The following is a 27,779-nucleotide window of genomic DNA, read 5'->3' on the forward strand; positions in this document are numbered from 1 at the left end:
TCCACAATGGTAGACAGAGTCAGCAATCTGGCGCTTCACTGGCTCTGGTGTAAACTGGGAGTACGGGGAGCCTGAATAAGAGGCTGAAAATGAGTTTGATATGAAGCTATATGAATCGGCATATGAGTCTCTACTCTCTAGAGATGTAGATTTCAGCTGTTGACTGCAGGTTTGTTGATGTTGCACTCTGATTGGGTGGTGGGGGGAAAAGTCAGCAGTTTTTGTGCAGTGAGATAACATAAGGCTTGCAGAACCATCAAATTATTGTTTTACGGTGGAGAACTTGCCGTTGCAATGTTTATACAGTGCCTTTGTTTACAAACGCATGCATGCACACTTCTTAATCTGAGAATTGGCATCTACAGTACCCGAGAGGGATGTCTACCTGGTAGTCCTAAAGAATAGGTTTTAACAGTACCCAAAACCATTCAGGGATTTTATTTGATCACACGAAAACGCTACTACATACAGTAAATACCGAGATGCGAGTTTGATTGAATTGAGCGATCAAGTCATCATACTGTACCCTGACTTACTGTACATACAATACATTCGGAAAGTATTCAGACCCCTTGACTTTTTCCACATTTTGTTCAGTTACAGCCTTGTTCTTTTCTCATCAATCTACACACAATACCCCATAATGACAAAGTAAAACAGTTTTCTTTGGTAAATGTATTACAAATAAAGAACAGAAATAACTTATTTACATAAGTATTCAGACCCTTTGCTATGAAACTCAAAATGAAGGTCAGGTGAATCCTGTTTCCATTGATCATGCTTGAAATGTTTCTACAACTTGATTGGAGTCCACTTGTGGTAAATTCAACTGATTGGGCATGATTTGGAAAGGCACACACCTGTCTATATAAGGTCCCACAGTTGACAGTGCATGTCAGAGCAAAAACTAAGCCACGAGGTCAAAGGACTTGTCCGTAGAGCTCAGAGACAGGATTGTGTCAAGGCACAGATCTGGGGAAGGGTACCAAAACATTTCTGCAGCATTGAAGGTCCCCAAGAACACAGTGGCCTCCATCATTCTTAAATGGAAGAAGTTTGGCACCACTAAGACTCTTCCTAGAGCTGGCCACCCGTCCAAACTGAGTGATCGGGGGAGAAAGGCCTTGGTCAGTGAGATGACAAAGAACCCGATGGTCACTCTGGCAGAGCTCCAGAGTTCCTCTGTGGAGATGGGAGAACCTTCCAGAAGGACAACCATCTCTGCAGCACTCTACCATTTAGGCCTTTATAGTAGAGTGGCCAGATGGAAGCCACTCCTCAGTAAAAGGCACATGACAGCCCTGCTTGGAGCTTGCTAAATGACTCTCAGTCTAAAGGACTCTTTGCCAAAGGACTCTCAGAAAATGAGAAACGCGATTCTCTGGTCTGATGAAACCAAGATTGAACTCTTTGGCCTGAATGCCAAGCATCACGTCTGGAGGAAACCTGGTGCCATCCCTATGGTGAAGCATGGTGGTGGCAGCATCATGCTGTGGGGATGTTTTTCAGCGGCAGGGACTGGGAGACTAGTCAGAATCGAGGGAAAGATGAACCGAGCATCGCTGCAAAAGATCCTTCATGAAAACCTGCTCCAGAGTGCTCAGGACCTCAGACTGGGGCGAAGGTTCACCTTCCAACAGGACAATGACCCTAAGCACATAGCCAAGACAACGCAGGAGTAGCTTCGGGACAAGTCTCTGAATGCCCTTGAGTGGCCCAGCCAGAGCCCGGACTTGAACCCGATCGAACATCTCTGGAGAGACCTGAAAATAGCTGTGCAGCAATACTCCCCATCCAACCTGACAGAGCTTGAGAGGATCTGCAGAGAATGGGAGAGAGAAACTCCCCAAATACAAGTGTGCCAAGCTATTAGCTTCAAACCCAAGAAGACTCAAGGCTGTATTTGCTGCCAAATTTGCTTCAACAAAGTACTGAGTAAAATACATATAAATGTGATATTTCAGTGTTTTACTTTTAATAAACTTGCAAAAAAAATCTAAAACCTGTTTTTGCTTTGTCATTATGGGGTATTGTGTGTAGATTGATGAGGGACATTTAATCCATTTTAGAATAATGCTGTAATGTAACAAAATGTAGAAAAAGTCAAGGGGTTTGAATACTTTCCGAATGCACTGTAAACTGTATTTTTTCAAAGACAGTAAATTATATTCCAAATCCAACAAAGGTTCTCAAGCCTTCTCCACCACCATGAGCCATAGAAATGATCTATCTATTCCTACTGTACTTGTCTGTTTGTTTTTCGGTGCAGCTAAGCCAGTGATACTACTACAGTACATCACAACAGGGAACATGGATTTGGTCAGTGAAAGGTGATGTCACAGGTTTGATGTGTAAGATCTGCTGAGGTAAAGGGTTTCATGGAAAACATCCAATAGACACTAGACAATTACATTTACATTTTGGTAAGTTAGCAGACGCTCATATCCAGAGGTTAGCATTTTTTCGTAATGAATCTTGTTCTGGAGGCAGGTCTGTAAAGTAGTCACTAGCTAGCACAGCCACAAAATCATACCATCTGATTTTAACGCTAACCTTAACCACACTGCTAAATCTAATGCCTAACCCTAACCTTAAATTAAATATTTTTACAATATAGACAATTTTGACTTTGTAGATGGTATATACAGTTGAAGTCGGAAGTTTACATACACCTAGCCAAATACAGTTTTTCACAATTCCTGACATTTAATCCTAGTAAATATTCCCTGTCTTAGGTCAGGTAGGATCACCACTTTATTTTAAGAATGTGAAATGTCAGAATAATAGTAGAGAGAATGATTTATTTCAGCTTTTATTTATTTCATCACATTCCCAGTGGGTCAGAAGTTTATATACACTCAATTAGTATTTGGTAGCATTGCCTTGAGCATTAACTTGAGTCAAACGTTTTGGATAGCCTTCCACAAGCTTCCCACAATAAGTTGGGTGAATTTTTGCCCATTCCTTCTGACAGAGCTGGTGTAACTGAGTCAGGTTTGTAGGCCTCCTTGCTCGCACACGCTTTTTCAGTTCTGCCCACAAATTTTCTATGGGATTGAGGTCAGTGCTTTGTTATGGCCACTCCAATACCTTGACTTTGTTATCCTTAAGCCATTTTGCCACAACTTTGGAAATATGCTTGGGGTCATTGTCCATTGGGAAGACCCCTTTGTGACCAAGCTTTAACTTCCTGACTGATGTCTTGAGATGTTGCTTCAATATATCCATATACTTTTCCCTTCCTCATTATGCCATCTATTTTATGAAGTGCACCAGTCCCCTCCTGCAGCAAAGCACCCCCACAACATGATGCTGCCACCCCCGTCCTTCACGGTTGGGATGGTGTTCCATCGGCTTGCAAGCCTCCCCCTTTTTCCTCCAAACATAACAATGCTCATTATGGCCAAACAGTTCCATTTTTGTTTCATCAGACCAGAGGACATTTCTCCAAAAAGTACAATCTCTGTCCCCATGTGCAGTTGCAAACCGTAGTCTGGCTTTTTAATGGCGGATTTGGAGCAGTGGCTTCTTCCTTGCTGAGCGGCCTTTCAGGTTATGTCGATATGGGACTCGTTTTATTGTGGATATAGATACTTTTGTACCTGTTTCCTCCAGCATCTTCACAAGGTCCTTTGCTGTTGTTCTGGGATTGATTTGCACTTTTCGCACCAAAGTACATTCATCTCTAGGAGACAGAATGTTTCTCCTTCCTGAGCCGTGTGACGGCTGCGTGGTCCCATGGTGTTAATACTTGCGTACTATTGTTTGTACAGATGAATGTGGAACCTTCAGGCATTTGGAAATTGCTCCCAAGGATGAACCAGAATTCACCTTCAATTGACTCAAATGATGTCAATTAGCCTATCAGAAGCTTCTAAAGCCATGACATAATTTTCTGGAATTTTCCAAGCTGTCTAACGGCACAGTCAACTTAGTGTATGTAAACTTCTGACCTAATGGAATTGTGATACAGTGAATTATAAGTGAAACAATCTGTCTGTAAACAATTGTTGGAAAAATTACTTGTGTCATGCACAAAGTAGATGTCCTAACCGACTTGCCAAAACTATAGTTTGTTAACAATAAATTTGTGGAGTGGTTGAAAAACGAGTTTTAATGACTCCAACCTAAGTGTATGTAAACTTCCGACTTCAACTGTATCTATAGGGAAATCGCTCAATTCTTCCTCCAGGACAAGACTCATGACACTAAACGTCAACCTCCTCGACATACAGTCAGACTGCATAATGGAGTTCTTAAAAATAATCCCCGTTCAGTAGCTGTTACCAGTCTAAAACAAATGATTGGTAAGAGTCCACCAGAATTGAGTGGCAAAACTACATTGGTCCAACATAGATTTAGCATCGCAAGCCGCCTGATCTGGCAAGCAGGGGTAATCAGTCTGGTATTTACGAGGCTAAAATAGATTACTGAATAGCTCTAAAACCATGCCATGCGGTCATGTGTGATAGGATAAGTAACAGAAAAAGTCTGTGAAAGTCTGTGATAGGCTGTGAATATATCAGTGCTAAGTGGTGTCATTAGGTACGAGGCGAAGCCAGAAGCCACTGTCATGTTTTACCAGTGGTGTCCACGATTGTTTTATGTTCTCTTTGGTTTGACAGAAAGATAAATCACCTATCATACTATGGGCCTCCTCCACCCTAGGGAACAGACAGATAGGACTTTCAAAAGACCCATTCAGACACTATGCCCTGCTAAAGTTCCCACGGGGGATAAAGGTCAAACATAATTCATTACCAGCCAGACATGAGTCCCCTGGGACTGGATGAGGAAAACTATGACCTCTTCTCCCTGGCCTAATGGTTGGTCCGTCATCGTAAACAAACAACTTCCTCACATACGCAGATTCACACACAGGCACACCCACACACAAGCCATCCTTGTCTTCTAGAAAGGTGACAATCCATGACACAGCAAAATGCTAATCTTTCAAAGAAACTTCCCAGCACTAAATTCTTGCCATCACACAGCAATGAAGCTTTGGAGACGGCTAATGCAGAGACTCAAAGAAGGTCTGGAATCAAACAGAATATTTTGGGGGGTGGTTTGCTCACAGCTCTTTTTGTGCAACCGTGAGTGTGATTGCCATTCCAGTTTATCTAATCTAATCTGTTGTGTTATGCCTTCCCATTCTAACGACAGTGGCCTTGTGGTTAGAATGTCTGCCCTGAGATTGGAAGGTTAGGAGTTCAAACCTCAGCTGAGTCATTCAGAAGACTGTAAAAATGAGACCTGGTACATCTCTGCTTAGCTCTCAACATTGGGGTACGGACCTGCGATAGACTAGCGTCCTGTCCAGGTGGTCTACATCAAGCTGTCTCACGGTACAGAAACAGGACTCATTCCTGCTCGCACCTCGCAAGGTTACTTACTTATGGCCAGCGATGGTATCTTGTCAATTGAGAGCTGTGTTGTGTAGAGAGCTAGCACACTTGATTCAATTTGTCAATTAACACCTATGGCATTTTAACCATATAATATATCTGACCAGAAAAAATAAACCTGTATGGTTCTTCAAAAGGTTCCTTGTAGAACCTTTGACATTGATAAAAGGTTCCTAATAGAACCATTCTCCATAAAGGTTCTATAAAGAACCATTCAAACATTTTTTAAATAGTTATTTATAGAACCTTAGGAAAGGGTTCTTAATAGCACCATAAAGGTTCCATTTAGAACCGTATGAGCATGGTTCTTTATAGAACCTTCAAAAAAGGGTTATATCGTTATGAGCCAAATAACCCTTATTTGGCACTATATAGAACCATTTGTTTTTAAGGTACAGCTCTTGGATATCAAGGCGGAAAAAACACATTTCACTGCAATTAATTAGAGACTATTTTCTGAGGTTGTCTAAGAGTTCAACCTAGGTCATGATGCGGTCTGAAAATAGCACTGTCATATTGAGAAAGTAGGAAATAATTATGAAATTATGTTTTCTTTGTTGACTGTTTTATGTCTCTGTTGGGCTACCATATCAATATTTCAATTTCATATTTTTCCAGCCAAGTTCGAAAAACTATTAAACTTCTAGAATTGATTACAAGCTGTTAACAAACTGACTGAGCCAACACAACTCTACATTTATTACCAGGGCTACTGTGTCAAATGTTTTTGCCAAGCTCTACCACAGTAAAACCCAAATAGCGTAGCATTAATTAAAGAGATTTTATTGGAGAAACCTCTGCCTCAAAACAATAAGATAATATTTTTATTCTTCTAATGTTGGCTTATCCACTCCACTCTCTTCAATTTGAGAAAAGTCCAATAATAGTATTGCATGTAGCGAGTCATGAACACAGTGCTACACATGGTCCTAAACAGTGATTAACTGTTATACGTTATTATTCCTTCAAGACAAGGCTAAATAAACCAGTCGCTCCAGCTGTCCTTATGTCACCTTGTTGGAATGGTTAAGTAAAGTGAAGGGGCTTTCCTATGTAGACCTGAGTGCAACTACTATTTGAAATCTGTCAAATACTTGTACCGTTTGTTCCAGCCTGCCTGGTGTGCCAGATGGGTGGGATTTGCAGTTTTGCAACTGTTCTATTGGTCCCATTGCACCACACAAGCTCAATCAAGCCCATTTTAAGTATTTACAATTATTTTAAATACTATTTGTACCCAGTGTTGGAATGGTTAAGTAGACTCAGAGGGATTTCCTACACTCTAACCCAGCACTGGATAAATAGTGAACAGAACACATGCTGGGTTATTTTGACCCAGCCAGTTGGGTTGCTTGAATAATCCAAACATGGGTTACTTTAGCCATCAGTTGGGTATTTTCTACTCTCATGCTGGGTTTACCTAGTAGTTGGGTCTTTTAAAATGTATGTTACAATGCCTACCAGGCACAAGTTGTCCCCAGTAATACTAACATTTACTCTACGATGATGACACACATGCCAACACGCCAAATCTAAACATATGTTCACTTTAGGGACAACTTCAAGAACAAACTGAAATATCCCAATTGTGTAACGAGACAGCTATATGTTTTAGGTATACGTTTTGCGTTCCGAAAAAACAATGTTCTAGATGTTTCTCTTCTATCCTTGAAAAGAAAAGGAGAGCCTCACACTCTAGGAGCTCAGATGCAATAACTGAATACCAACGCGTGGACAGCCAGGCGGTCTTCATCAAGCTATAATGACAGCCAAGCTGTCTTCATCAGGTTATAATGACAGCCAAGCTGTCTTCATCAGGCTAATGACAGCCAAGCTGTCTTCATCAGGCTAATGACAGCCAAGCTGTCTTCATCAGGCTAATGACAGCCAAGCTGTCTTCATCAGGTTATAATGACAGCCAAGCTGTCTTCGTCAGGCTTTAATGACAGCCAAGGTGTCTTCGTCAGGCTATAATGACAGCCAGGCTGTCTTCATCAGGTTATAATGACAGCCAAGATGTCTTCATCAGGCATTAATGACAGCCAAGATGTCTTCATCAGGCTATAATGACATCCAAGCTGTCTTCATCAGGTTATAATGACAGACAAGCTGTCTTCATCAGGTTATAATGACAGCCAAGATGTCTTCATCAGGCTTTAATGACAGCCAAGCTGTCTTCATCAGGTTATAATGACAGCCAAAGCTGTCTTCATCAGGCTATAATGACAGCCAAAGCTGTCTTCATCAGGCTATAATGACAGCCAAGCTGTCTTCTTCAGGTTATAATGACAGCCAAAGCTGTCTTCATCAAGCTATAATGACAGACAAGCTGTCTTCATCAGGCTATAATGACAGCCAAGCTGTCTTCATCAGGCTATAATGACAGCCAAGCTGTCTTCATCAAGCTATAATGACAGACAAGCTGTCTTCATCAGGCTATAATGACAGGCAAGCTGTCTTCATCAGGTTATAATGACAGCCAAGATGTCTTCATCAGGCATTAATGACAGCCAAGATGTCTTCATCAGGCTATAATGACAGCCAAGCTGTCTTCATCAGGTTATAATGACAGACAAGCTGTCTTCATCAGGTTATAATGACAGCCAAGATGTCTTCATCAGGCTTTAATGACAGCCAAGCTGTCTTCTTCAGGTTATAATGACAGCCAAAGCTGTCTTCATCAAGCTATAATGACAGACAAGCTGTCTTCATCAGGCTATAATGACAGCCAAGCTGTCAAAAACTGAAGACTTGAGTGTGGATAACTATTCACCCCCCCAAAGTCAATACTTTGTAGAGCAACTTTTTGCGACAATTACAGCTGCAAGTCTCTTGGGGTTTGTCTCTATAAGCTTGGCACATCTAGCCACTGGGATTTTTGGCCATTCTTCAAGACAAAACTGCTCCAGCTCCTTCAAGTTGGATAGGTTCCGCTGGTGTACAGCAATCTTTAAGTCATACCACAGATTCGCAATTGGATTGAGGTCTGGGCTTTGACTAGGCCAGACATTTAAATGTTTCCCTTTAAACCACTCGAGTGTTGCTTTAGCAGTATGCTTAGGGTCATTGTCCTGCTGAAAGGTGAACCTCTGTCCCTGTCTCAAATCTCTGGAAGACTGAAACAGGTTTCCCTCAAGAATTTCAGATTATTTAGCACCATTCATTATTCCTTCAATTCTGACCAGTTTCCCAGTCCCTGCTGATGAAAAACATCCCCACGGCATGATGCTGCCACCACCATGCTTCACTGTGGTGTTTATTTTTACCTTTATTTAACTAGGCAAGTCAGTTAAGAACAAATTCTTATTTACAATGACGGCCTAGGAACAGTGGGTTAACTGCCTTATTCAGGGGCAGAACGGCAGATTATTACCTTGTCAGCTCGGGGACTTGATCTTGAACCTGCTGTTCTCGGGGTGATGAGAGGTGTTGTGTTTGCACCAGACATAGCGTTTTCCTTGATGGTCAAAAAGCTCAATTTTAGTCTCATCTGACCAGAGTACCTTCTTCCATATGTTTGCTTATTTTCTTCTTGCCATTCTTCCGTAAAGCCCAGCTGTCACGCCCTGACCATAGAGAGCCATTGTTTCTCTATGGTGAAGTAGGTAAGGGCGTGACTGGGGATCTAGTTTATTTATTTCTATGTGGTGTTCTAAGTTTATTTTCTATGTTGGTGATTTGTATGATTCTCAACTAGAGGCAGCTCTGTAATCATTGTCTCTAATTGGGGATCATATTTAAGTAGCTGTTTTCCCACCTGTGTTTGTGGGATATTATTTTGTGTTTTGTGCACCACTTAGTCACATTTCGTTGTTATTGTTTTGTTTTGCTTAAGTTTCACTTAGAAATAAAGATGTGGAACTCAACCTCCGCTGCGCCTTGGTCCGTCTCTACACACGACCGTGACACCAGCTCTGTGGAGTGTACGGCTTAAAGTGATCTTATGGACAGATACTCCAATCTCCGCTGTGGAGCTTTGCAGCTCCTTCAGGGTTATCTTTGGTCTCTTTGTTGCCTATATTTAATGCCCTCTTGCCTGGTCTGAGTTTTGGTGGGCGGCCCTCTCTTGGCAGGTTTGTTGTGGTGCCATATTCTTTCAAATTTTTAAATAATGGATTTAATGGTGCTCTGTGGGATGCTCAAAGTTTCTGATATTTTTTTATAACCCAACCCTGATCTGTACTTCTCCACAACTTTGTCCCTGACCTGTTTGGAGAGCTCCTTGGTCTTCATAGTGCCGCTTGCTTGGTGGTGCCCCTTGCTTAGTGGTGTTGCAGACTCTGGGGCCTTTCAGAACAGGTGCATATATACTGAGATCATGTGACAGATCATGTGACACTTAGATTGCACACAGGTGGACTTTATTTGAACTAATTATGTGACTTCTGAAGGTAATTGTTTGCACCAGATCTTATTTAGAGGCTTCATAGCAAATGGGGTGAATACATATGCACGCACCACTTTTCAGTATTGATTTTTTGTTGATTTTTTTTACACAAGTTATTTTTTTCATTTCACTTCATCAATTTGGACTATTTTGTGTATGTCCATTACATGAAATCCAAATAAAAATCCATTTAAATTACAGGTTTTAATGTAACAAAATAATGAATAATGCCAAGGGGGTGAATACTTTTGCAAGGCACTGTATGTTGAGACCGAAGGGAACAATGGTCTTTAAATTAAAGATCCAGGCAGCCTTTTGTTATAACAATAACTTGTCTCTTCTCAACACATATTATAAGCTGCAAAACGTAAATTTTATAAATATTTAACTTAGCAAACACATAAGGACCGACCCCACCACTCTACCCCCTAAATGTTCCATCCGTGAGACATACTACCCCAGGTAAGTGTTACCACAGTAAAAAGCCAGGTACTCAATTTCTGTCTGTCTGACCACCCTCAGGGCCTATTGCTTTTAAAGCGGCCTTGCCCTCATAACTACTAACCACCTCCACTCCTCCCACCTCTCTCCAGATGTCTGGATGGACACTGGGCAGACCCCAGCTTGTCCTCTATTTTTGTGAGATTGAGCACCTAAGAAGACTGGGGTAAGATGTTACTTTAGGCTAGATGTTTCCACACTGTGTGCCTTTAATCTGAGGGAATAAATCATGGAATAAGACAGAACACAATGCTGAAGGCTCCTCTCCAAAAAGGTCAAGAGAGAAAGCAGACATGTGCGGTGCGGAGGTCAGATGCATTTCAAACATACCTCAGTGTCCACAGCTGTGTTGTGATAGGTCATTGCCATGGGATGGGTGGGGCCAGAAACAGCAGTGGTCCCCACGGTAACATGATGGGGTACAATTGGCATGGTGAACACCTGGTTGGTGACAGCAAGGAGGGGAGGAGCTGGGGAAGCGATCTGGGGTCCAATCAACAGTCTCGGCTGGGGATGCATCGTGGGAACTGCTGCTGACAAAGACCAGATACAGTTAAGAAAGAGGTCAACCCTTCTGTCTGTTTTAGCCTTGTCCTAAACCTGGATGTTAGCCATCTCTGAATAACTCATAAGGCATAACAGAGTCAAAAGAGTTGGCTAAAGCACATCCAGGTCTGAGATCATCCTATGTCCCTCTGGGGTCTCCTTCACTCAGCGTACATCACTGTAACATACCTAATTGAATACAGTCAGTGTACATCACTGTAACATAACTGACTGAACAGTCAGAGTAGCCAGCATCCTTAGAGCTGAGGAACATGTACAATTGCTCTTCACAATGTTCATCTCACTGATCAGTCCTGGGTTCAGATAGAATTTGTTTTCTTTCTAATCCAGACTGTAGTCTTTTTTTCTCATCTGCGATCACTAAGGATGTCAGGTCACCTGTATGGGATACTGACCCCCCATAAACTCATCAACACAACAGATCCATCCCACTCCCTGTCCCTGAGTCTTGTTTAGTGCTGAGAACCTGTCCCTCCCTCAGACACCTTCAGCAGTTCTCCAAGGATCCATTATCAAACATATAAAGCCCTGCCACAGTCACATTCAAAGCCCTGCCACAGTCACCTTGAAACCTGCCAGTCACCTTCAAAGCCCTGCCACAGTCACCTTGAAACCTGCCAGTCACCTTCAAAGCCCTGCCACAGTCACCTTGAAACCTGCCAGTCACCTTCAAAGCCCTGCCACAGTCACCTTCAAAGCCCTGCCACAGTCACCTTCAAAGCCCTAGGCCTACTGAAGTCTAATGGAGTGTATTAGGGGCCTACAGAGGAAAACACTCCCATGCTAATTACACTGTAATAATACAAGTAGACCTAAGATCCTACTGAGGTTAAAGGCTTTTAGTCTGGCTACTAATGGGCCATGACCCTGCTGCCTCAGAGAGAACTCAGAGAATTATAGACAAAAGAGCAGATCTGATTGGTCAAAAGACCAATTAGTTGAAAAAATATCAGAATTGGGTTGCCTGTGTAAACGCAGCCTCAGATGGATGTACTGTATCTTTTTGATCATTGGTATATAAATTAGAGGTTATGACGGGTGTAGTTGATATGAGTGTGCTCTGTGCTGACGTTCATGAAATATACGCTTTAAAACAACAATATTTCTACAGTGGTTTTTAAAGTCTGTCCTCGAGGATCCTGCATGGTATGCACTGGTCATACACTGGACATTGTGTTACATTTGAGGTAGTCTCTGCTGAGTCCCCAACAACCGGATGTTCCCGAATTCAGAGGAAATGGAAAGAGACCCTGTGACATAACTTCCGCTTCTGGATGTTAAAAAGACAAAACTCCATCTTAACTCCTCCTCTACATTTACTGGATTGGTTGAACAGTGCAGAAGATAACCTCCCCCAATGTGTTTTTTTGTTCTTGTATGTAGGGGATCTAGTTTCAGGCGTTTATTTTGCTGCTACGTTAGGTTACATTTGAGGAGAAGCCAGTAGCTTTCTTTGCACAGCAGCCACTGTTTTGAGGACACCTTGTGGTCAATAACAACAGGTGCAGTCATAGGACAAATACACATACTATTTTTCATTTTGTTCACAGAATGTTGTTTCAGCTTTTCATTACCTTACAAATACCATTATGTACTGTAACAAGGCAACCTCTACAAATTATGCAAAATCTCATTTGCGGCAGAGTTTATAGGTCCTTATGGGTAACCTTTCTGTCATGAAAAAATGCATATATGTGCAAAATTACATGATGTAGCTCAAACGGGGCAAGAGATATGCTTGTTCAAAGTTTGGAATTCCAGATGATTCCTATAGCAAGACGCATCATTCCCCCAAGTTTCGTCAAAATCGGGCCAGTGGGGTCTGAGATATTGCATGTGACTAACATAGTTCAAACTGGGACAGATCCATAGCCCCCCCCCCTCCCCAGGAAGCCATATAACCTGAATTACTTCAGTGAATAAGACCCACCAATATAAAGGGGCATTCGTCACAACAAAACTGTGCAGAACACTATTCAAACCCCTCCAAATAATAGTAGACATACTAAATACTATTTCATTGTAAGATAACACATGAGTAGAGTTAAAGTATGAAAGTTCAGAATCTCACCAGTAGAGGGTGCAGTAGCATGGACAGTCACATGCGGTGGATCCTTGATCACTGAGACCACAGTCTGCAGGCCAACGGGCTGGATGACAATGGTCCTGGTTTTGAGAAGAGGGGCCAAGGGTTGGGTGAGGAGGACAGAGGGGGGAAGTTTGGGCTGAATGGACACCCTCTGGTTTGGGTGGGCGGGTCGCTTGGCTGGTGGGAAAAGAGTAAGAGAATAAGTAAGTGTTTTTGTATATATATTTGTTTAACCTTTATTTAACTAGGCAAGTCAGTTAAGAACAAATTCTTATTTACAATGTCAGCATACCCCCACCAAACCCGGACGACGCTGGGCCAATTGTGCGCCGCCCTATGGGACTCCCAATCACAGCCGGATGTGATTCAGCCTGGATTTGAACCAGGGACTGTAGTGTCGCCTCTTGCACTGAGATGCAGTGCCTTAGACCGCTGTGCCACTCGGGAGCCCCCTGGTTAATACAGGGGTGAACTATGATACAACTAAACAGACACTTTCAATTATTTTTTGGAAGATATCCACCATATTGTGACATGTACATCAAAGAGACGTTTCACCTCTGGGAGATGGGCTGACTCGCTTGTGTATTTTCTTTTCAGGAGACAACATAGTCGGTAAAGGCTGCATAGACACATCATCTTCCTGCTGGTACGCATAGGCATGCACAAGACAGAAGTTAGTGAGAGTAGTCAGTACTTAGCCTACTATTTACGCATAGGGGGAGAGTGTTGAGCGAATTGAAATCTTACTTTCAGGGATAGTGGTGACAGTGAGGAGGTATCACTAACCGCAGATCCAGATGATAGGGAGGACCCAGGCACTCCTACATCTGCCAACGAAACAATTAGAACTCAATTCAATTGACAAACAGGGGCATCACATTGCCGATCCTCTTTCACTTCCTGTGTGATTGACCTTACAACACAGTTTGGGGGCCTCACAGGTGCAGCCTTCCCACGCCCAAGGCAGCCACCTAATGTCTACTGACTAGGGCAGGGATGGGCCCTTTTGTAGGCCCACGGATCAATTCCTCCAGCACCACCCCCCCCCACCCCCCCCACTCACACACACAAAAAAAACTGTTGGTTGTACATTAGCCGTTTTTCTGTTGCTATGTCAGTCACTGACAGTCACTCAAATAGCCCATGTCAGCTAACATTTTTTAGATGTCTAAATTAATCTGGCCAGGTATCTAAACTTGTAGTAATCATGGACGAATTAGCGACCGGAGGCCCCCATTGATTATGTTAGTCCGATATGTACCGGATACTGCTCAATGAACAACACAGGGTTAAATGTGACTTTAAAATGTATGTCTAAGTATCATATTTATTTAAGTCGTTTTCAATAATTATCTGTTGCAAGTACTGATGTTCCTGTTTAACTGCCAGTATTAAATGTCTGCCAGTATTAAATGTCTGCCAGTGTTGAATGTTATGGTTAAAGTTTGATGCCAGACTGGATTTGAGGACACACTCATTATGTACAGGTAACATAAAGTGTCTTAATAGGGCGTTGGGTCTCCACGAGCCACCAGAACAGCTTCAATGCGCCTTCGCCTAGATTCTACAAGTGTCTGGAACTCTACTGGAGGGATGTGACGCCATTCTTTCGTGAGAAATTCCATAATTTGGTGTTTTGTTGTTGGTGGTGGAAAATGCTGTCTCAGGTGCCACTCCAGAATCTCCCATAAGTGTTCAGTTGGGTTGAGATCTGGTGATTGAGCCACACACACACCCTTTAAACCCCCTATGCTCCTTTGAGACCCATCTTTCAAAGTCACTGAGATCTCTACTTCTAGTCTTGTAGCCAAAATAATGGGCAACTGGGCATTTTTATGCATGATGGGATGTTAATTGCTTAATTAACTCAGGAACCACACCTTCCTTCAATATACTTTGTATCCCTCGTTTACTCAGGTCTTTCATTTATTTAGGCAGTTACCTGCATCTGTGACACTGTGTGATTCTGTAGCAGCCTATATTGTGACTTCCTACAAGCCTCTCAGGCTGGTGTTTACAGAACATTTGGTGCAGTGTAATTAATATATAAGGGCCTTCTCAGAGACATTTTCTTTGCTTCGGCTCTGGATGTGTTCACCCTGAAATCTTGCTATAAACCGGATAGATTGTTTTATTTATATTATCAACGAATGCTCTCCTTTCTGTTCACCGGAAAATCCCCTTTACAGTGTGGGTGTGTGTTTCCTGTATGAGATTTGAATCTATTACCAGGAAGACACAGGGTTCTAGTAGGGTTTCTGATGGTTGACTACACTCAGCCTACTTTGCCTTGGCTTGGCTATTATAGTTCAACTGAAAGTGATGCAATCCTGGTGATTTTTACCTGTGCAGCAACCGTCAGTATCTCCACTGGCGAAGGATCTCCATTGTAACAGATTAATGTCATTCACCTGAGAAACATGCAGTCTGTTAGCTGTCACTTTCAGTCACTAAGACTGATTGTAGGTTAGGCAGCTACTACTACCAACAATTTTAGATGTAGCCTAGTAGGATAATAACACATCGCATTACATAGAGGGGTAATGTGATGTAATACCTCTTGTTGCAGTGTTGTTTCATCAGGTGGCGTGAACTCAAATTCTTGAAGCAGTTCTTCTGCATCACTTAGGTTTTCAAGTTCTTTAAACAGGTTGATGTCTGTAATAATGTTGCAAGCGGGAACAGATCAGTGAAATAATCCAACGTATCTATTCTAATACATTACGCCTGTAAAAATGTTGCAAGAGACCAGTGAGTTTCCAAAGTAGCTTCAATACATAAAAAAATACAGTAAGGGGGAAAGTTGCTTATTGACACTCTGTCAAAACAAGTACTGCTGCGCCTGAGCATTAAAACGTATGTTATATTTAATAACGTAGAGCATATTCTTTATATCCAGACAGTCAATGAAGTTGCACGTTGTGTTTACAACACAGCTATTATTATGTAATAAGAATCGCACTTACCCCATTCGCCATCATGATCAATGCAAATATCGGCTAAATCGCTGTCAAATAGCCCATATTGTAGATGACTGTCTAAATCCAAACGTAACTCTGCCATTTCTAATGTTAGAAATTGTCAAAAGAGTCACAACAAAGTGTTCACATTTCCTAGTTTGCCGTCAACTCTCCACTATAAATACCATAAATAAATAAATACACGTCCTGCTATTAGTACGGAACCCGCGATGGGACATTTACATAACATGACAGTTCCCAGCTGGTCTCGCCTGCTAGTGATAAAGGTTTATTTGAACTAGTAGCCGCACACTGACGCAAACATCTACAGTACATGTCTGGAGATCTGCTTCTTCAAAATGCCAATGCATTATGATATGGGGGGCATAAAATGCTAATAATAATCATTCCATTGAATAATGTGAGCAGTAGAAATACTGGTAAGACAGACAGAAATATAGAGAAAGGTATTCTGGAAGAGAGATACTTATTTCAAATCAAATGTTATTTGTCACTGTCACGACTTCTGCCGAAGTCGATGCCTCTCCTTGTTCGGGCGGGGCTCGGCAGTCAACGTCGCCGGTCTTCTAGCCATCGCCGATCCATTTTCCATTTGTCTTGTCTTGTTTTCCCACACACCTGGTTCTCATTTCCCTCATTATGTGTTGTGTATTTATTAACCCCCTGCTTCCCCCATGTCTTTGTGTGGTATTGTTTATTCTGTTTCATGTTATGCGCACGTTAGTCTGTTGCGCTGGGTTATGTTAACCCGTATTGTTATTTCGTGTTCACTTTGCCATGTGCTTTTGGTTCGCCTAAATAAAAGGCTCCGTTGGCTACCCAATATCTGCTCTTCTGCACCTGACTCCCTTACAGCCATTGACGCATAACTGACAAGTCACATACGTGCGGTAGCAGAGAGAACAGTCTATGACTAGGGTGGCTGGAGTCTTTGACGGTCGGAGGCCGAGCAGTTGCTATATCAGGCAGTGATGCAACCCGTCAGCATGCTCTCGATGATACAGCTGTAAAATCAAGACTGCACTACAAGGTGGAATTCAACATTTTATTTGTTGAAGTGGTTTCTTGAGTCAAAGAATGCCATCATCTCTACCCTGGCCATTGTCAATGCACCTGTTGATGCTCTGACCCAAGAGGAATGGGAGGTGGTGGAGGAGGTGTGCAGAGTCCTGGAACCCTTTGAGCAGGTCCCTGTAGGAATCAGTGGAGAGAGAAAGATCTGCAGATCCTCTGAGCTGGTGGAAGAACAAGGCCTCTGTCTACCCACGGCTTACTAAAGTTATGATAGGGAGACTGCATAGTGGTGTCACGTTCCTGACCTGTTTTCTGTTATTTTTGTATGTGTTTAGTTGGTCAGGGCGTGAGTTGGGGTGGGCATTCTATGTTTTGTGTTTCTATGTTTAGGTCATTGGTAATTAGCCTTATATGGTTCTCAATGAGGGATGTACTGGTTTGGTGCATGAGGCACGGCATCCGTCCGACTGAACGTGTTGGTGAGTTAATGTCACCGGGAACAGCTCTCCATACTCGTCCTGAGGTGCGTGCTAGCCGTCTGGTTAAGACAGTGCCTACACCACGCACCAAGCCTCCTGTGCGTCTCCAGAGTCCTGTGCGTCCTGTTACTGCTCCCCGCACTAGCCCTGTGGTGCGTGTCTCCAGCCCGTTACCACCAGTGCCGGCACCACGCACTAGGCCTAATGTGCTTCTCCAGGGTCCAGTATGCCCTGTTCCTTCTCCCCGCACTAGCCTTCAGGTGCGTGTCCCCAGTCCGGTACCACCAGTTCCGGCACCACGCACCAAGCCTCATGTGCGTCTCCAGAGCCCTGTACGCACTGATCCTTCTCCCCGCACTCGCCCTGAGGTGCGTGCCCTCAGCCCGGTACCACAAGTCCCGGTACCACGCACCAGTCCTATAGTGCGCCTCGAGAACTCAGTGTGCCCTGTTCCTGCTCCCCGCACTAGCCTTGAGGTGCGTGTCTCCAGTCCGGTACCACCAGTTCCGGCACCACGCACCAAGCCTCATGTGCGTCTCCAGAGCCCTGTACGCACTGATCCTTCTCCCCGCACTCGCCCTGAGGTGCGTGCCCTCAGCCCGGTACCACCAGTCCCGGTACCACGCACCAGTCCTATAGTGCGCCTCGAGAACTCAGTGTGCCCTGTTCCTGCTCCCCGCACTAGCCTGAAGGTGCGTGTCCTTAGCCCGGTACCTCCAGTTCCGGCACCACGCACTAGGCCTACAGTGCGCCTCAGCCGGCCAGAGTCTGCCGTCTGCCCAACGGCGCCTGAACTGCCCGTCTGCCCAACGGCGCCTGAACTGCCCGTCTGCCCAACGGCGCCTGAACTGCCCGTCTGCCCAACGGCGCCTGAACTGCCCGTCTGCCCAACGCCGTCTGACCTGTCCGTCTGCCAAGCGCCGCATGAACTGCCCGTCTGTACTGAGCTTTCAAAGCCGCCCGTCTGTACTGAGCCTGCAAAGCCGCCCGTCTGCCATGAGCCTTCAGAGCCGTCCGCCAGACAGGAGCCGCTAGAGCCTTCCGCCAGACAGGAGCCGCTAGAGCCTTCCGCCAGACAGGAGCAGCCAGAGCCTTCCGCCAGACAGGATCAGCCAGAGCCTTCCGCCAGACAGGATCAGCCAGAGCCTTCCGCCAGACAGGATCAGCCAGAGCCTTCCGCCAGACAGGATCAGCCAGAGCCTTCCGCCAGACAGGATCAGCCAGAGCCTTCCGCCAGACAGGATCAGCCAGAGCCGCCAGCCAGCCAGGAGCCGCCAGAGCCGCCAGCCAGCCAGGATCCGCCAGAGCCGCCAGCCAGCCAGGATCCGCCAGAGCCGCCAGCCAGCCAGGATCCGCCAGAGCCGCCAGCCAGCCAGGATCCGCCAGAGCCGCCAGCCAGCCAGGATCCGCCAGAGCCAGCCAGCCAGGCTCCGCCAGAGCCAGCCAGCCAGGATCCGCCAGCCAGTCCGGTGCTGCTCTACAGTCATGAGCTGCCTTCCAGTCATGAGCTCGGGTGGCGCAGTGGTCTAGGGCACTGCATAGCATCGCAGTCCTAGCTGCGCCACCAGAGTCTCTGGGTTCCGCCCAGGCTGGGCTGGGTTCGCGCCCAGGCTCTGTCGCAGCCGGCCGCAACCGGGAGGTCCGTGGGGCGACGCACAATTGGCATAGCGTCGTCCGGGTTAGGGAGGGTTTGGCCGGTAGGGATATCCTTGTCTCAGTATGTAATAAAATGTATGCACTCTACTGTAAGTCGCTCTGGATAAGAGCGTCTGCTAAATGACTAAAATGTAAAATGTAAATGTAAATGAGCTGTCCTCCAGTCATGAGCTGTCCTCCAGTCATGAGCTGCCCTTCAGTCATGAGCTGCCCTTCAGTCATGAGCTGCCCTCCAGTCATGAGCTGCCCTCCAGTCATGAGCTGCCCTCCAGTCATGAGCTGCCCTCCAGTCATGAGCTGCCCTATAGTCCGGAGCTGCCACTCAGTCCGGAGCTGCCACTCAGTCCGGAGCTGCCACTCAGTCCGGAGCTGCCAGTAGTCCGGAGTTGCCTCTCTGTCCTGAGCTACCTCTCTGTCCTGAGCTACCTCTCTGTCCTGAGCTACCTCTCTGTCCTGAGCTACCTCTCTGTCCTGAGTTATCTAGGGGGGACCGGTGTGAAGGTTCCTAGACCAGGGTTGGGGGCGAGGATCGCCACTCGGAGGACGCTAAGGAGGGGGATAAAGACAATGGTGGAGTGGTGTCCTCGTCCTGCGCCGGAGCCGCCACCGCGGACAGATGCCCACCCAGACCCTCCCCTTGAGTTTTAGGGGTGCGCTCGGAGTTCGCACCTTGAGGGGGGGGGGGGGTTCTGTCACGTTCCTGACCTGTTTTCTGTTATTTTTGTATGTGTTTAGTTGGTCAGGGCGTGAGTTGGGGTGGGCATTCTATGTTTTGTGTTTCTATGTTTAGGTCATTGGTAATTAGCCTTATATGGTTCTCAATCAGGGACAGGTGTTTGACGTTTCCTCTGATTGAGAACCATATAAAGGTAGGCTGTTCACATTGTTTGTTTGTGGGTGATTGTCTTCCGTGTCTGTGTATGTTGCACCACACGGGACTGTTTCGGTTTGTTCGTTCGTTTGTTGTAGTCTGTACCTGTTCGTGCGTTCTTCGTGTTATATGTAAGTTCTCATGTTTTAGGTCAGTCTACGTGCGTTTGTTATTTTGTAGTTTATTGAAGTGTTTTCGGTTTTCCTATTTACTTTAATAAACGTAATTATGTCTACATTCCACGCTGCGCTTTGGTCCAATCCCTACTCCTCTTCTTTCGAAGAGGAGGACACCCGTTACAAGTGGCCACATCCGTTCCTTCTGAGAGGGTCTTCTCGAAAACGGGACAAATAATTACTGAGAGAAGAAACCTCATCAGCCCCTCGAAAGTGGGGCAGCTTGCAATTCTGAATGCAAATCTCTCATAAAAGCAAAATATGGTCAGCATTGCTGTGTGCTGCTGGTTATAACATGGCAACAAAGAAGAGAGAAAAGAGGGACCAGTTTAATGTTTTCAGTGGGATGCTGCAGTTTTGCACATTGTTATTTATTTTTCTTTCATATGGTGCAATATTCTATTATTATGTTGTTCAGATTGTAGTCATATTGAATTGTTACATTTATATGCACTTTGTTTATATACATTAAAAAGTTATACTTTAAATCCACGTGTAATAGCATCCTTTTTTAAATGTATTTCAATTTGTGGGATGCTGCAGTTTTGCAAATTATTTATTTTTATTTGATATGGTGCAATATTCTATTATGCTGTTCAGATTGTATTCATTTTGAATGGTTAGATTTATATGCACTTTGTTAATATACATAAAAAAGTTATACTTTAAATGCAAATGTTTAATAGCATTATTTTGGTCATAACAGACCAGTGCATTTTTGAATAAATTGTGGTTAAGGTAGAGTATGATTTCATTTAATAATTTAGAATTGTTTTAACACCAATCATAGTAAAACTATCGCAAACTCTTTGACTTGAAAAACTACAAAACATATATTTTTTAAAGAGCTGTTTGGGAGCCAAAAGAGCCGTCTCTTTTTGATGAGCCGAGCGAGCCGGCTCACTGAAAAGAGCCGGAATGCTCATCACTAATAACCTCACAAGGCACCCTGATCTTTTTCCTCGAAATCTCAGTTTCCTTCTCCAGCGAATCACGGGGCCGGGTGTCAACAGTATAGCCCTCGCGTCCGACTCAATTAAGAAAAACTCTTCGTCCAGTTTGAGGTGAGCAACCCGGTGCTGATGTTGAGAAGCTCTTTTCGGTCATAGGAGACAGTAGCAGCAACATTATGTACAAAACAAGTTACGAGCAACGCAACAAAAAAAATAAACTCATCAACAGTTTGTGCAATCTGCTTCAGTTGCATGTAATATAGAAAAATAAATACCATCTTGTTAGGGGCAATTCCACAGTGGCACAGACTCAGATGTCATTTTAAATGTTGAACAAAAAACAATGATTGCGTAGTTAAATAAACCATACAACTCCACTCACAAGGACTACTTTCAACAATTTCCACAGAAAATCTTACAAAAATACAATTACTTGAAGATGCAAAGTTCAGTAACAGAATGATGACACAAACCGTCATTCTGTTACCAAACTGCATCTGAACTGTCTTTCAAGTAAATATGTTTATGTAAAATGTTCAGTGGAAATTGTTAAAAGTAGTTCACGTGCATAGAGTTCTATGATTTGTTTAACTTTGCAATCATTGGTTATTGTTTGACATACATTTTAAAGTGACAAATCTGAGTCTCAGTGTCACTGTTACCGTGGAATTGCCTTCAGGCTACTCATTCAATCAATATGCAAGTAGTAGAAATAGTCTAGGTAACCTACAATATCTATGAACCATCAATGGCAGACATAGAAAGATGGAGACAGCTATTCTGAGAAATTTATTACAGATGTGAATCATTTTTACATTTTCATGATTTGAGTGTGGCTATACTGATGTGTTTGATTTCATCCACTCTGTTTTTATGCATCTGGAAGGCTGGAGTCACCCATCGACCACAGGAACACTGCTCCCCACACCAGCTGAATGAGCCCAACTTGGATCTACACTTTGGGCACAAGATCTAAAAAATAAAAATATATATATTTAAAAAATTGTTTTTTAAATAGTTAGAAGACACTAAATATAACAAGTAAATGCTAAGTTAATTATTCTCAAATGTGGTCATCAAGGAGTCTCGTTTGTAGGTTTTCATCCCCACAAACCTATCATTCAGTTTGAATTCTGTTTATTAATTGATCTGCTAAATATAGTAGAGCCGCTTCAGTAAGTCTGTTATATTGTGCCAAGATAAATATGCATTCTCATTTTACACTGAACAATGTGACTAAAACTGACTTAAACTGAACAAAATGTCAGAATATTCCATGCCAGCATTAACTAAGTACAACTATTCCATCTGAAAGCGAATGGTCATTTTTACCTGTCCATCCATCACCCCTAACAAGGCCTGTTCCATCCACTGGACAGGCTCAGTGAAGTAGGAGGTACATTGGGTCTGGTCCCCACTCGGTAGGTTACTCATCTTCTTATACGCAAACGCAGTCGGTCCATTGCCAATAGTGTGACTGAGGATACTGGAAGCGCGGAACAGTGTCCGTCTAAAGGGGAAGACAGAGGGGGTAACACCAGAGGGTGAACATGAAGAACATTTGTGTTGCTTGCTGACAGCCTTTATTTTTCACTCTCACTTCAGTCTCTGTTCAGCATCTGAAACCGTAGGGTGTGTGTGTATTCTTCATTTATTCACTCATTCAGTTCCCTTACCGACACTTTTTACACCTGTATTCCACCTCAGAACAGGTGCTTAGGTAAGGGTCCACTGCAAACAACTCCTTTGGGACATTCTGAAGCTCTGCGTCAAGGATAAACAACGGTCTTAAGAGGATCTCTACAAAACAGAGCTGGCAGCAATTCAATTCATATGGATGAATGTTTCAATTAGGTTAAACAGAGTAACGTCCCCTGGTACAGTCAAATAAACTACAGCAGTCCTGAAACAGGAAGAAAGAAAAGGTGGCAGGTTAGCCTAGCAGTTAAGAATGTTGGGCAGTAACCAAATAGGTGCTGGTTCGATTCCCCGAGCCGACTAGGTGAAAAATGTGCGTCTGCTAAATGTAAATAACAGAAAGGATGAAGAGGTGAGGAAAGCAGCAGGATATACCTGGGTATTTCTCTGTGAGTTTCTGGAGTCTGTACTGCTTGTACTGGGGGCGGGTGACATCTACTTCACAACCCAATGACTCATATAGTGCTAACTGGTCCACAAACCCCTCATTCATCCTAAACATGAATTAAATACATTTTACAATGGACATAGTTGACCAAGATAACAGTACTTCCTTTAAGTAACAAAGTGTCCTTAATAAACATGAACAATTCAGACCCTGCAGTTGAATGGTATAATAAAATCACAGCTTTTTTTGCTTACTTTACATCAGGTTTAAGTTGCTGGAGTTTGGCATAGGCATCGCCGAAGTTCATTTTATGACATTTCATCAAGTAAGCAGTCACCACCGCCGCACTCCGACTTTGCCCTACGTGGCTAAAACACAAACACAGTGTTGCATGTCAAATGCATGTGAGGCTATCATCATGATATGCATTAAATAACTCAGGATTTGATAGGTCTCACGCACCAATGCACAAGGACAGATTTTGATGCCTCGCAAGCATCACATATGAAGCGTATGCAGTCATCGAGGTGGCTGAGTAGGTCTGTGGAGGACTCGTCCAGGCAATAGACATACTTCATCCTAAATGGCCCATCAGGTGAAGCTGGCTGCTCTGAGTCCACTGTGAGTATGTGGGTGATGCCAGCATTGGTCAGGTCCTGGGCATCTTTCAGGTCAGATGCTGCCCCGATGTAGACTCCTGCCTCTACCTGAATCATGGCTTGGCAATCAGGATTTCTCTATGGTAGAAGACCTGTGAAATACAGCTGTTGTTAGCATGTGACATTTAAAAGTCTGCATAGCTATACATGAATATGATATAGTGAATATGTACGTTAAGTCATTCACTACGTTAGCTAGCTACTGGCATTTTGTTTGTATATGCTGTACTAAACAGCTTCCTTCCTGAATATTAGAATATAACATATGTATATTTTATCCACAAATAGATGAGGTATGATCTGTCCATTAATAATCTTCACTCAATGATCATTTTGACAGATACGTAGCTATAGCTAAACACAGCTTGCTAGGCTAGCTAACGTTAGCTAGCTAGATTCATTTATCCGGCTCTGCTAAGTCAGCCTCAAGTTTCTAGCCTAAATATAAATGTTCTTCTTATCGGAAAAAAATATCAGTCGTGCCTCTTACAAACGAAGTGTGCTATTTCAGTGAGTTGTTAAGAACTAAGGTAGCTCGCTACTAAATATAACTAAAACAAAATAATGCTTGAAAAACGTAATGCGTGGCTGCTAAACTGTTTGGTCCGGTTATTAATTGTAACCAACCAGGGAACAAAAATGGAACACTTTAGTTCCGGAGATAGCTCCACTTTAGTTCCTACACAGCGAACGAAGTTTGAAGCTCTGTTAGCTGAGGAACGCCCAACTCCGTATATTGAGGCTGAGATGAGTATTGCGAACTTGTCTTGCGAGAAGGGAGTTGTGCGTTCATCAGCTAAACTGTGAATAAACGGTTTGCTGAGTGGTACACTTTCACAACTCTTAGTACAAACTGAACTGGTCACACTGGTCACAGTGAAATGTAATGAGACCATTGGTTTAATCACCAAAACACAACATAATGATATCTTTTAAATTTGGTCATTTTAACTACAAGTTAATCCAAATAGCAAACAATGCAATATACGCATTTCAAATCGCCCTTAGAAGTGCTGAAAGTAATGTGCTGCAGTACTGTAAGTTACTGTAAGTTACAGTTTTCACATTAGGCAATACACAACAATTTACAGAAAATCTATACATTTCCATATCTATCCAATGTGTAATCAAAAGGTGTGATCAAAGATAGAAGATAGAAAGCTACCAGCAAAAACAACAGGAACGGAAGAGAGAGAGTGAAAAATAAGCACTAGAGAACCTCTGTGACAAGGTAGGGGGGTATACAGAAGATAGCCCTATTTGGTAAAAGACCAAGTCCATATTATGGCAAGAACAGCTCAAATAAGAAAAGAGAAATGACAGTCCATCATTATTTTAAGACACGAAGATCAGTCAAGAATTTTGAAAGTTTCTTCAAGTGCAGTCGCAAAAACCATCAAGCGCTATGATGAAATTGGCTCTCATGAGGACCGCCACAGGAAAGGAAGACCCAGAGTTACATCTGCTGTAGAGGACAAGTTCATTAGAGTTACCAGCCTCAGAAATTGCAGCCCAAATAAATGCTTCACGATACGCCATCCCGTCTGATTTGGGCTTAGTGGGACTATCATTTGTTTTCAACAAGACAATGACCCAACACACCTCCAGGCTATGTAAGGGCTATTTTACCAAGAAGGAGAGGGATGGAGTGCTGCATTAGATGACCTGGCCTCCACAATCCCCCGACCTCAACCAAATTGAGATGGTTTGGGATGAGTCGGACCACAGAGTGAAGGAAAAGCAGTCAACAGTAGTAAGAATAAAGTAAAAACGTTTGACAGGTTGTGTATTTTTGAATACGGGTGTTATTCATATGAAGAGCAAGTAGCGGCAAGATAACCGTTGATGATACATATGGTGCATAGCAAGTAACGACAAGAGAATCGTTGAAGATGCACATGGGGTAATGAGGAGATTACCGAGTGTGTTTGGGAATAGTACTAAGTGAATGTGGATGTGAAAGTTGTGTGATTGTGAGATGTGACATATTAAGCTGTAACACAAATTACTGAAATTTGGATAATAAACTGGTGGGAGCTGAGTTTTCCAGTTCTGTGGGAGCTGATCTATAACATTATCTACGTTATCTACAGGTAGAGGATATGGTTCTGCCAGTCTGTATGTTTAGGGAAAGCAGCCTTTATAGCGGTGAACACTGCATCCAGCTGGTCACCACGATTAGCCACTAATACATTGCGATATCACATGTTTAAAGTCCTTCCATTTAAATTTTAAACAGCAGCAGAGTATTTCTTCAACTTCTCTGGTGGAGGGGTTGTACATGGAGATGATTGTTTTTACCTCTTCTTCAAACTTTACAGCATCTTTTGCTGGGTCAGTGACATCACCAACTATTGCCTTAATTTCATCAACATCCCACGGTCTATCCATTTCCAACATGCTACCACCACCATTGGGGATGGAGTAGCGTATTATCAGATACATTCCCGGGGAGGTCTTCTTTCTCGTATCTTTTCTGTTTTCTGCCCTCATTGCTGTCATCACTGCTGCTTGTTTCATCTTCTTCATCTCGGCTACTTTTTTACTGACGTTCTTTCTGCTGCTTGCGCTCCTTAATTTGCGTCTTGTATTTCTACATTCTCTCTTCTCTTTTTGACTCTTACATTTTTCCAGTTCTCTTCTGACAAACACAACTGATTAGCTCAAATGTATTAAGAAGGAAAGAAATTCCATAAATTCACTTTTAAGAAGGCACACCTGTTAATTGAAATGCATTCCAGGTGACTACCTCATGAAGCTGGTTGACAGAATGCCAAGAGTGTGCAAAGCTGTCATCAAGGCAAAGGGTGGCTATTTGAAGAATCTCAAATATAAAATATATTTTTTATAATATATTTGTTTAACACATTTTTGTTACTACATGATCCCATATGTGTTATTTCATAGTTTTGATGTCTTCACTATTATTATACAATGTAGAAAGAAAAGAAAAACTCTTGAATGAGTAGGTGTTCTAAAACTTTCGACCAGTAGTGTACCTCATGTTATGTTGTAGTGGCTGCAGACCACATAGACATTTCTTATAAATGCTTACAGACAGCTGTTAGTGGGACTTTCCATGGTACCGTTAAGCCTTCGCTATAGTTTTCTCATAAAACTAGTGAATCGTTTTCTCTCTATAAGGCTATGGGTACCATTTTATTCATTACTCGCCTTGATTTCATTATTAGTATTTTTTTATACAAATTAATTTAAATTGACTTACTGAAATTCGGAAGACATGTCCCTCTGAGTTTCACAGATCGGGTATCTTCCCCCAGGCAGCTCTCAGTAGAAGTCTGGTCTAGGCGGGTCCAGGCGGGTCCACGTCACCTTTTTTGATCAGAAGGGAAATTCCCTTACGCTTTCCCACTAGGGAATGCAGCACCGGTGTCTCCCTCGCAGACCTTCACTGAGATGCTCCACAGGTGGAATCACTGATCCTGTTCGTTGACACCAAATTGTGGAAATTCTTACACAGGACCTTCAAAGTCAATATACATTATGCATAGTTATCATGTATCATACATATCATTTAGATGTTTATACTTGTCACAACTTCCTCCGAAGTTCGGTGGTCGACGTCACCGGTCTTCTAGCCATCTTTGATCCACCTTTCATTTTCCATTTGTTTTGTCTCGTCTTCCCACACACCTGGTTTCAATCCCATCAATTACGTTGTGTATTTAACCCTCTGTTCCCCACATGTCCTTGTCCGGTATTGTTGATTGTAAGAGTTTGAGCACGTTATGTCTGGCGTGCGAAGGGTTTCGTCCCATTGTATTTATTTATTGTTTTGTTCACTGTGATTTTTATTATTAAACTGCACCGTTGTAACACAGTCTTTGCTCTCCTGCGCCTGACTTCTCTGCCGCCAGTACGCATGCATTACAGAATCCATGACCAAACTTATGGAGTCAGCAGGAGCAGGTACCCCGGGTATAGGAGT

The 27,779-nt window shown here is 43.3% G+C and overlaps 2 protein-coding genes across 7 annotated transcripts in view; both read right to left on the reverse strand.

The window, feature by feature from the left end:
- Positions 1–16,157, reverse strand: part of LOC120020447 (cyclic AMP-dependent transcription factor ATF-6 alpha-like) — a 44,237-nt gene extending 28,080 nt beyond the window's left edge. For 2 of the 5 annotated variants that reach the window (XM_038964115.1, XM_038964113.1), the window contains exons 1-7: positions 15,922–16,157; positions 15,513–15,613; positions 15,300–15,366; positions 13,703–13,782; positions 13,511–13,598; positions 12,935–13,129; positions 10,627–10,829 (exon numbers count right to left, since the gene is read on the reverse strand). In XM_038964115.1, the coding sequence (XP_038820043.1) occupies positions 10,627–10,829; positions 12,935–13,129; positions 13,511–13,598; positions 13,703–13,782; positions 15,300–15,366; positions 15,513–15,613; positions 15,922–16,018 (831 nt within the window). In that variant the 5' untranslated portion in view covers positions 16,019–16,157. The remainder of the gene's footprint in view (positions 1–10,626; positions 10,830–12,934; positions 13,130–13,510; positions 13,599–13,702; positions 13,783–15,299; positions 15,367–15,512; positions 15,614–15,921) is intronic. The other 3 variants (XM_038964117.1, XM_038964116.1, XM_038964114.1) reach the window with 3 other exon arrangements.
- Positions 16,158–21,853: 5,696 nt separating this feature from the next.
- On the reverse strand, positions 21,854–24,434 carry dusp12 (dual specificity phosphatase 12). 2 transcript variants are annotated; one of them, XM_038963475.1, is made up of 7 exons: positions 24,321–24,434; positions 23,634–23,922; positions 23,426–23,539; positions 23,159–23,277; positions 22,762–22,849; positions 22,418–22,595; positions 21,854–22,057 (listed from the first exon to the last, which is right to left on the reverse strand). In XM_038963475.1, exons 2-7 carry the CDS (start codon positions 23,885–23,887, stop codon positions 21,905–21,907), a joined length of 906 nt encoding a protein of 301 aa, XP_038819403.1. In that variant the 5' UTR covers positions 23,888–23,922; positions 24,321–24,434; the 3' UTR covers positions 21,854–21,904. The 2 variants fall into 2 exon arrangements, with proteins under 2 accessions (XP_038819403.1, XP_038819402.1); XM_038963474.1 differs by having other exon boundaries at positions 24,314–24,434.
- Positions 24,435–27,779: the final 3,345 nt, after the last annotated feature.

This window comes from Salvelinus namaycush, chromosome 25 (assembly GCF_016432855.1).
Source record: "Salvelinus namaycush isolate Seneca chromosome 25, SaNama_1.0, whole genome shotgun sequence".
Classification (NCBI taxonomy): Eukaryota; Metazoa; Chordata; class Actinopteri; order Salmoniformes; family Salmonidae; genus Salvelinus; species Salvelinus namaycush.

Bases quoted from the DNA above. Each gene is read 5' to 3' on its own strand.
- dusp12 (XM_038963475.1), bottom strand. From the start codon at position 23,887: ATGATTCAGGTAGAGGCAGGAGTCTACATCGGGGCAGCATCTGACCTG. The intron at 23,278-23,425 runs GTAAGCAAAAAA...ATTCATGTTTAG, and splicing joins CAACTTAAACCTGATGTAAA to GATGAATGAGGGGTTTGTGG. The intron at 22,850-23,158 runs GTATATCCTGCT...TCCTTGACGCAG, and splicing joins ACTCACAGAGAAATACCCAG to AGCTTCAGAATGTCCCAAAG.